This window comes from Arachis hypogaea, chromosome 18 (genome assembly GCF_003086295.3).
Source record: "Arachis hypogaea cultivar Tifrunner chromosome 18, arahy.Tifrunner.gnm2.J5K5, whole genome shotgun sequence".
Taxonomy (NCBI): Eukaryota; Viridiplantae; Streptophyta; class Magnoliopsida; order Fabales; family Fabaceae; genus Arachis; species Arachis hypogaea.
Window position 1 is genome coordinate 54,274,818 of NC_092053.1, and position 10,488 is coordinate 54,285,305.

General features: G+C 31.1%; 1 protein-coding gene across 35 annotated transcripts; it reads right to left on the minus strand.

The window, feature by feature from the left end:
• Window positions 1–506: 506 nt before the first annotated feature.
• LOC112770731 (uncharacterized) lies at window positions 507–7,797 on the minus strand. Of its 35 annotated transcripts, none has more exons than XM_072225506.1 (15): window positions 7,610–7,797; window positions 7,312–7,510; window positions 5,782–7,213; window positions 5,452–5,491; window positions 5,246–5,330; window positions 4,703–4,786; window positions 4,561–4,603; window positions 4,417–4,481; window positions 3,794–3,846; window positions 2,945–3,056; window positions 2,751–2,840; window positions 2,385–2,519; window positions 2,191–2,277; window positions 966–2,085; window positions 507–759 (listed from the first exon to the last, which is right to left on the minus strand). In XM_072225506.1, the coding sequence occupies exons 14-15, from the start codon at window positions 1,450–1,452 to the stop codon at window positions 752–754; spliced, it is 495 nt and encodes a 164-aa protein (XP_072081607.1). In that variant the 5' UTR covers window positions 1,453–2,085; window positions 2,191–2,277; window positions 2,385–2,519; window positions 2,751–2,840; window positions 2,945–3,056; window positions 3,794–3,846; window positions 4,417–4,481; window positions 4,561–4,603; window positions 4,703–4,786; window positions 5,246–5,330; window positions 5,452–5,491; window positions 5,782–7,213; window positions 7,312–7,510; window positions 7,610–7,797; the 3' UTR covers window positions 507–751. The 35 variants fall into 35 exon arrangements, 34 of the variants coding, with proteins under 34 accessions (XP_072081607.1, XP_072081608.1, XP_072081610.1 ...); XM_072225507.1 differs by lacking the exon at window positions 2,945–3,056 and having other exon boundaries at window positions 2,644–2,840; window positions 5,810–5,903; window positions 6,488–7,213; window positions 7,610–7,766; XM_072225509.1 differs by lacking the exon at window positions 2,191–2,277 and having other exon boundaries at window positions 2,945–2,978; window positions 5,782–5,903; window positions 6,488–7,213; window positions 7,610–7,766.
• Window positions 7,798–10,488: the final 2,691 nt, after the last annotated feature.

Sequence of the window (10,488 nt, forward strand, 5' to 3'; positions counted from 1 at the left end):
TTTCAAATAAATCGTTTTCCATATCGTCATGTCTTTGCCTGCTGTGAAAACCAACATCTTAAGTAGCAAGTATATGTAAACAAGATCTATCGGATGGATGAGATTCGAAAGGTGTATAGAGCGAGGTTTAGGCCATTGGGCAATTCGACAACGTGGCCTGTGTATGGAGGACCAAGGATGATAGCTAATCCAAATATTAAAGAGAGTCACTAAAGGCTGTCCCAAATAAACTCGTTTCTTGAATGAGATGGACACACGATCAATGCGAGGTTCACGATATTGTAGGCTTTGCGAAGGCGAGGGTCATAGTCGTAGTAGATGCCCCCATGGTGCCAGACCTAGTTCATGCGACTGAGCAACACCGTAATAATGTATTACATGAGACACTTAGTTTGTAATTTATAAAAACAATTGGAGATTATTTTTATTAATGATTGTTATTATCTAAAGTGTCTATTGTTTCTATTCAAGTTAATTTGGCATAAAGTGGGAAAAAAGAATAAATATTTAAGGCAACATATAATAATTATCAATTCAACATAGTTATTACTTAGTACAAAGATAGGACTTTTTTCTAAAGTCTTACAATTTGTAGTGAAATTACCATTCACACTTGCTAAATTTTTTCTTAACAGTATTAACCACATTTTTATATTTATTAGACATAGGCTTCTTAATTGTTGATGGAGTATATTTATTTTGGCTTCAATGTGGTGGATTTACTCTCAAATTATAGCATTTTTCCAATTCTTCAATGGTCTGCCAACAAATACACCATATTTATTCTAATTGACATAATAGGACTATAACAATTTTTTTCATAATTAAGAACAATGCAACAATAATTAAGCAACATAATTAAGCATAAACTCTAAATATCATGTGATTAACAAAATAGAAATAAGACCATTATCAACGGTAACAAACGCTACAATATCATGCAACAATAACTATAATTGAATTACCTCCGGTTCTAGCCTGCAGTTGCTCATCGCCATCATCAGCCTCATCACCACCATCATCATCCATCTCGTTTTCCTTATCATCTTCGTCACCAGAGTCCATCTTATCATGGTATGCACCAAATCTGTGAGAGACAACTTGGTTTTCTTCATCTGTCTCCTGAATTGATGAATCAATGAGGTTAAGATCGATTCTTGGACTATATGCACTAGTTCCAGAGTTGTACTCATGACAAATACCTCGACCCCATTCACTCCTACTGGAATCAAGTGACATTCTAGCTGCTAAATGAGATGAACTGGATGGACCATATACTCGTGCATCAAAAGAAAATCTACCAGGCACCACCCGAAGTGGCTGTTGCACCAGCTGAGCTAGATGCTCCTGCTGGTGTGGAGGGTGTTGGGTTGGGTTCATCACATTTGACATCTGTGACGTACCTTGGTCTTGTATGAACCCAACAATCTGATCCCAAACAGTTTCTGCCATTGCCTCTATCAACGGCAGTGTTATGACTATGTGCTACCTCAAATGATGGGACATATAGATATTGTGTACACATGTTTAGCAGCTCTGTTTGTTGATCAGTTGGAGACCATCCTGCCATAGTTTCCTGTAATTGTGGTGACAAAGGACGTGCCTGTGGTGGTGGTGGCGGCGGTGGTGGTAGTGATGTTAGTAGTGGTGGAGATGGCAAACGTGATGATGGTGGTGGTGGTAGAGGAAATCAAGCGGACAACTGTAAATGATCGGCATATTGTCGATGGTGCCAATCAATATACTCATGTGATGGCTCAAAATTTTCAACAAACTCAGTACCAAGCACATCCCATTGTCTGTTTTGCCACAAGTTAATCCATTCACTCTACTGGTTGGCCTGGTTCAAATTTTTTGGACCCATCAACAACTTGTTGTGTGCATCTCCGAGAATCTTCGGGTTCTCCGGAGTTATCTTGTCGCCTCCCAAATTGTCGCTTAACCCTGTTAGTTGGACACCACTCAATGCACTCAAAGAAACTAAGAGGAGACGGTGACAACCAAAAGTGTGGATCCTCATAGATATCATGTATGTAGCACGAAATCGGGGCCTAGAATCCGCGGACTATATGGGTCCCACACAAACTGTGACAGCATGAATTATGCATTTTGGTAAACATCATGATAATAACAATAATCATTAATAGTATTAACAACACGAGGAATTCATATAAGTGTTAATTTACATACGTTATCATTCTGCATATTATCAAGCATATGCCTGACATGTGCAGGTGTCAAGCGTTTATACTCCGTCGAAAGACAATGATACTCATTCTACATGTGATATTAAAATGTTACATTAATAAAATACATAAAAATTATTTAATTACATAACATTAATATAAATTTGAAACTTTATAATATTTAACAAAAGCTCTTACCAATAAGCTAACGGAAATGTCGATGGACGACGCATTGATGCAAGAAAAGGCATTCGCTCCCAAACCCATACGTGCAGCAGTGTTAACGGCCCATCCAAATCCTTGCAATCATATTGCATAGCCTTACACAAAGACCTGTACAAATGGACAAGACAGGCTAATCCTCAACTGTATATCCTAATTTTAGGAATATCACGGAGTAAAGGTAGAAATTTTCAATACACTCCTGCACCAGACTTGTCAGGAAATAATGTCGTACCAAATAACAACATGATGTGGCACCTGGTATAACACTCCATGCCTCATAATCAGTCAACATTATATCATGTTTAATTTTACGCAATCACGTTAGCTTCATAAAGCTACCTCTACAATTACTCGTTGTGGGTGCAACTCCAAAGTTCAACAAGCATTCTTGTTGCATGAGTTCGTGATTGCTGGCAGTTGGCCCTGTAACTGGTAGACTATTTTTTTAAATTCTGAGAATCAATACTACATCTTTTAAAGTGACAGTACATTCAGCTATGGAAAGATAAAATGTATGAGTAACTGGATTCCACCTTTCTACTAAAGTATTGATCAGGGCCGTTTGTCCTACAATTTTTCGAATTTGAGACACATTATAAAAGCCAGCATCTCTTAAATAGAATTTCACTCTTCGATCGTATGGCACTGGAGCATATAAGTGTTTCAATCCAATTATTTTAAAACCTTAAAAGACATAATAATAATAATAATAATAATAATAATAATAATAATAATAATAATAATAATAATAATAATAATAATAATAATCATTACAAGGATTTTGCTTATTTGTGGCGGTTTTTTTCTTGTTTGTGGAGGTTTCAAACCCCCACAAAAAAGATCGTGGCAGTTTCAAAAACCTCGAAAATTTGAGGTGCCACGAGCTCCTTTGTGGCGGTTTTTCACAACCCCCACAATTCCATTCAGTGGCAGTTTCCTATACCCTTTTGTGGGGGTTTTATGCTAGTGTTTTGTGGCAATTTTTGGTTAATCATTGTGGCGGTTTAGAACCCCCCATAAAAAGAATTTCTAATTTAAAAAAAAAAAGACACATTCATGTGGGGTTTCAACCTCCACAAAATATGTCAATATTATTCTTAAACAATTAATCTAGATACTAAAATTATATTATTATACTACTAATCAATTATCATTTAAAAGAAATCTTTAAATAAAAAAATTTAGAAGAAAATTAAAATATTACCTATTTGAACAAAATTTAACACACAAAAAATTTAAAATATAAAACAAGACACTTGCGTCTATTAAGTATTAACCAACACATACATGAATATTGTGCATCTGTGTGAAATCCTGTTTTATTCTTCCTAACACTAATTATAAATCCATATTATGCCATCTTCAATTAAATGATTGCTTACCACATAAGAAGCAAATGGCAACATTGCCATTGGATCAAAGTTGGCACATATAGCTGCGAATACATATAAAATAAAAGGCTTTGTAAATTTTGCAGTTGTATACTTGTATCATCAAACAATAAAGGTACCAATAAGCAAAATAAAAAGATTAACCGGAAAAAAAGATCAATACAAGTAGTATTTACCAAGATGTAAAACAACTAGTAATAGCTCAACTAAATCAATAACTACTTCTAAAAGGTGGCAAACTTTCCTAATACATCACATCTCAAATTTCAAATGGATAAAAAGTTTCTAGTTTCGCTCAGTTATACTGAGGCTATGATTGTAGGCATGGTGCTATCATCTTTCGACTTTGATAGTGACTCCAAGTTCCTATTGATATCAATTTCTTCTAATAGGAGACTTTCTACAAAAAGAACTTTTGCAACTTACTTTCTATAAAGAAATCAAATTCACAAAAAGATGGTTATTCAACCAGATGCTATATTTTTTCTCCCTATTCTAGCATATGAATCCAATTTCACAAGATCAAAATAAGAGGATTACCTATTATCATCTCAAATATATTAGCATCATTATTAGCACTTCATTATTAGCATCTCAAATAAATACATGGTTACCTTTTTCAAAGATTCCTGAAGAATCTTTTGTAAAGACCCATTGTTCTTTTTGAGTACATGAAAGCCTATATATTTCACAAAGCCATTAGATTTTTGGAATGACTAAAAGTGATAATATCAGATGGTTGCCAATTACCAACTTACATTTTTAAAATCAGAACGCGATTTAATAGGATCCACATATTTGCTACAAAAGAAAAATAAAGCACATTATCATCACAATAGCATGTAATACAAACTGTAGCAGATATCGTAAAAGAACATAAAATTGGAGAAAAGAACTTACTACATATAGTTTTCCTAACAAGAACTTCTCTCAGCAATTTCTTTTTCGATCTCAAGTTTTCAGTACACTCTTCTCATCAATAACCTACAAGATTGCTAATTGTGTTAAAGAAACAAATTTAAACACAAAGCCGCCACTGTTACAGCCACAGGAATTAAGATTTAACAGTAATCCTTTCTCATCAACCCAACCAAATAGTTAATTATCAATTGTACATAAATATGATACCTCATTTTAATTAGTCAAATTTACAATTCATAGTTAAGAACTTGACATTTAACATATTTATAATTCACAATCAGAACACTCCAATCATGTACACCTAAATAAAACAGAGGGTATTAGGCAATATTAGAAATCTTGGAATCATCATCGTCAAGGAGCCACCAAATGAAATTGATTTGCTTTTACAATGAGATTAGAACTAAACTATACAAGGAGCCACCAAATTACATGCCATGACTAGTATTTTTTAGAAAACTTACTTTCTTTCATCAATATAAAGATAATAGAAAGAAGCACATTCTAATTCTTTGACCTTACCTGCAAAGTATTGTTGGCAAGATCCAGCATTCAGAACCCAAGAATAAATACAAGAGCACCTCTTGTTCAGGTGTCTTTAAATGTGCTAGAATTTCAAAAATATAAAATTCATTAGTATTTAAGTAGGTTCATAGACGTGAAATTTTAAAAGCAGAAGTGTGGTAAAACTAAAGAATAAACAAGAATGAATAGATGGCAAGAAAAACCTGCAATGCTCACTTGTATCCCCGAATAAATAACCAATCTCTGCAGAAAATTCATATTTTTTTACCCCTAATAATAGGAATTTGTAGCAAGTACTAGAAAAGCAGAACCAACCATTTTCTTAAACCACCTTCTTCTGAAAGTACACGGTAGAGCTAACATCATATTAGGAATAATTTAGATAGTATTTGCTACATTATGTTGATCAAAACCTAATAAGAAAAATTATTCTTCACAACTATTGCTAATAAGGAAGATACCACTTCAAAGAAAATTGAACAATACAGGTTATGACATCAATCATAGCAAAAGGTAGACTTAAAAAAAAGTACCAGAAAATGAGAGTGAAAATGTGTTTACAGGGGTGGAAATGATTGAACAAATCATCATTCTCTTCTTCCAGCTTCTGCCATACTTTCTTGTCATACTTCCAGCTCAATGTCTTGGCGTGAAACTTTCTTGCCATCAGTAACAAAAACAATAACAATCAGTAACAACAATCATAAAAACCTGAAAAAGAACGCAAAAAGAGAGATATAAATATCATAATCAAATAACTATAAAATTTTAAACTATTAAATTCAAGTAGACAGGCAATCCAAGAAACCCAAACAGAGATTGGGAAACCTAGAACTGAATAACAGAATAACAACAAGAAAAATTCATGAACAAGTTCAAGCATTAGCCTATGTTATCCAAAGAAACGAATAACAACAACAAAAATTCCATTCATCACAATTTCAACATGAGTGGGTCCATTAATATGAATGTGAGTCACCTTATAATTCAATAATTCATATATAAATAAATAAAAATTTCTTTTGCTTCTATGCCATATCCCAATAATACGACTACAAGTAACTAAAACCCATCCTCAAAGCAAAGCAACGGAGCACTAAATTTATATGTTCTTTAATGAAATAAATTCGTATAATTGAGGACTTTAATGCAATTTGCAAGAAATTAAAGTACTCCATAATGGATGCAGTAGGAGGAGGTGCAATAAGTTTGAGAAACATTTCATCTCCAACTCCGTACCTGTTTGGTGGCTTAGCATTCATGTTTGGACTCATTGCAATGGCATTGATGCTTCTAGCATTTCATGTTTGGACTCATTGGAACATTTCAATGAAAGAGAGATCAAATGTTCCAATGAAAGATGAAAATCGAGCACAATGAATTCAGAATAAATGATAAATAAGGGACAATAATTTTATCATACAATTTCAGGAAATCCAAAAATACAGATGCACCAACATTAATCAGTTACCATTAATCTATCTCAATTCCTAATTAGCACAGCACAAACCCCAAACCAAATAAACCACACCAAATAATGTAACCAGAAATCCCTAGATTTCTATCAAAGATGCTAACAATAGTTTTCAATGGAGAGCACCTCTGTATAATAAATCTTCCAAGATAAACAACAATCAAAAAAATTTCGGAGTTTTTAAATCAAGTGGATTCGCAATCAAAAGAACACAAACAAAGATCAACAAACTTAGAACTCAATAATAGATCTTAATGGAACAAAAAATCTAACCAAACAAAGATCAAGAATAAAAAATAATCAAAGCAACAACCTAGCACAAAGCAAAATTAGGAGGAAAGTATCGGCGCATACCAATGGAGACGGTGTTAAGAGGCGGCAAAGAAACACAAAAGACATGCAACAAAGAAAAAGCAAGAGAAAAAGAAGGAGAAGATGGTGCCATTGGACAGGGAACAGGCTGACAGACCCCAATCATCCATAGATGCAACCTACCAACGAAAGCCACATTAGGCTCAAGCTTTAGATCTGAGAGAAAAAAGGAATTGAATCTAATTACACAAGGAAAAAAAAGCAGCGAAAAATTCACCTGAACAAGCTATGACAAAAATAACTCCGGGAAGACCAGCACCTGTTCCAACGTCCACGAGGCTAAGCTTCTCATGTGACGGCGCGCCGCCGCAGCACGTGCGGTAGCAATCCTTAAGAGGAGGGAGGATTGCAAGCGTGTCCTCAACGTACCTCTCCATGACTTCGTCGGCGTCTTTGACTGCGGTGAGATTCATGCGCTGCAATTAAAAACGGCAAAATTAAGTGTTAATGTAGTTGAAGAGTTGAAAGAATTGGAAAGTAGCAACGACGATGAATGACAGCAACGACGAGCTTACTCTCCCTCTGATCTCAAACACTATGGCAAGCTTGACGGTGACAATGGCGAAGAGATGCGGCAAGTAGATCTAGGGTTTCATTAGATCTCACTCTTCTTCCTTTTTTAATTTTTTGGACAAGTTTTTTTTGGACTGAAATTGGTTTGGGTTTGATTTGAGTAGATTAGGGACTCATTATTTATTTGGACAAATGGACTCAGAAATTTAAATTAGTATTAATCAATAGAATTTCATATTTTGCCATAAATAAAATATGTTATGAAAGTTTTCTAAAACCTCCACAAAAAAAATCCCATAAACAAATAAAAATCTTGTAATGAATAATAATAATAATAATACCGTGAACCTTCTTTATTTGAATCAATATTAATAACAATAATAATCACAACAACAATACTAATAATAAAATAATAATAATATTATAAACATACACAATCAGGTAATAAAAGTAACAATAATAAAATGTTAATTACAATAACAAATTAACAATTCTATCAAAAAGTAACAGTTGAATAATAATAATAATAATAATAATAATAATAATAATAATAATAATAATAATGTCGGTAATAACAAAATATTAACAACAACACTTAATTAATAATGACATAAATAATCATGCTTATAACACTATTTTTATAATAATAAAATATTAATATTATCAAAAAATAATAACAATAACAACATAATAATAACAACAATAATTTTATTAACAATAATAATAATAAAAAGTAATTATAATAACAACAATAATTAACAACATAAATAAATAATTATTATAAAAAGTTAATAACACTAACAGTAATAAAATACGAGAGAAACAACAACAATAATAATAATAAAAACTAGGATGACCAACAATATGTTAAAATAAAATATACACAACACCCACTGACCTATAGGTTTCAAAATTCAAACTATATATGTCCTTAACTAATTAGCAGATAAGTTTTTGTTTAATACACTAGAAATTATTATTATAAGTAACATGTAAACTATACTAATAATAAAATAAGTAGATTAAATCATATATAATTAATATTAATGTTACAAATAATTTTTTGGCATAAAAAGAATACTAAAATATAGAAAATGATCAAGTTTTTTTTCAATATACTTATCCATTAAAATCTTTTTTATCATTAAAAAAAAAACTAAAAAACAAAAATATTTCATATTACAGAAAAATATGGAAGAAGGAGATGTACTCTGTTTCATGATGTATAAATAGTTTGTGCATAATGAATAAAAGTGTGAGTGAGAGACTAAAAAAGTGGGATGAGAGAGAGAGATACAGACCACACTAAAGATCCTGCATGCGCATACGTGACACGTAGTTGTAACAACAAATCAGCATTGTCGATTTCTTCAAGCACCCCCACCGTTGATCAGCAGTAATCGAACGGTTTTCTAGATGCTTTGTCTCTCTCTTTGCGTTGGCCTCTCTCTCCTCGTTGCTTCTTCACCGAAATCGTTATATCCAAATTTTTTAATAAGTTTCAGCCATTGTTCAAAGATCTTACGATTCTTGTTTTTTCTTTTACAATCTCTCTCTTGCTAAAAGTTTTATTTAGGATTTCATTAAAAATGTTAGTACCGATTTCAATAAAAATTTTTACTCCTCCCATATCTGTGCATAACACGCTGTAATGCTCATTTTACTGTATTACACTCATTCAATAATCATATTAAAAATAAAAACCCGTTTCATTAACCTACCCTTAAGCTACCATAACAAAGTGTTTTATAAAAATAGTTATAAAAATTAATCTTTTCATATTTTTAATATATTAAATATTTTTAAAATACAAATGAATTAAATCCTTAAAAATAACATAAAAGTTTTGTGTAATAACATAAAAATGTGTGTGTGTTTTCAAAACTTGACAAATTAAATGGTGTAAGTTAGCGATATAAATTATTTCTATATTTTTTATTAATTTAAATTTTTTCAAAGGGAATTTATATAATTGAAATATTTAGAATTTAATTTTTATTATTTCTCTAAATAACAAAAAAGAATAACATAAAATAAATAAAAAATCTATCTAAATATTCATGTAAATAAAAAAGAAAAAAATTTGTATGAAAAAATATATTAAAAATATAATTATTTATATATTTATTTTTTTAGTTTAAATTTTTAAAAGATATAATATTAGAAGTAATAATAAAAAGAGAAATATAAAAAAACATCAGAAATTATTATTTTTGATAATTATTTAATTATTAATATTTAAAAATATAAAATAAAATATATTATTAAATAACTGAATTAAAAAAATTAAATTAATAATTAAATAATAATAAAAAAATAAATTATAATGGTTCATATCATTTGTCATGCATGAGATGTTGGTTTGAAAAATTATACAACAAAAATTTCATATTATCCGGTTTTTGGAGAGCACTTTTTCCATCGATGGTATCGTTTACTAACATTTCCCAACTTTTTTAACCTAAATAATCGATTGGATTGATCCCGCCTTGAAACTAAAGGAAGTACACCTTGCATGTGGATATTTTGCATGTTTTCTTGAAAGAAGAGCCAACTGGCTAGGTGCAGGCAATTTAACAAGGTCAATTTTACAGTGTTTATGAGTTTATGTCTAAATTTTATCTCATTTATATTTTATAATAAATTTTAATTTTTTAAAAATTATTTATTTTTATATTTTTTAAATTAAATATTAATTTTTAATTTTTTTTAATAAATAAATATCACTTTTTAAGCACTATAATATTTACCTATTAGCAAACCCAAAGTTTTAATTTGTTACCAGAAAACAGGGAAAGGTTGTTATTGTAAGTATGTAGCTGCATGTATTAGTGTCGCCATCCATGTATATATAGTTGGTAAATTTTATGATATTTTTTTA

Excerpts from the sequence above, each read along its gene's own strand:
- LOC112770731 (XM_072225491.1), bottom strand. The coding sequence starts at position 1,452 with ATGGCAGAAACTGTTTGGGATCAGATTGTTGGGTTCATACAAGACCAA.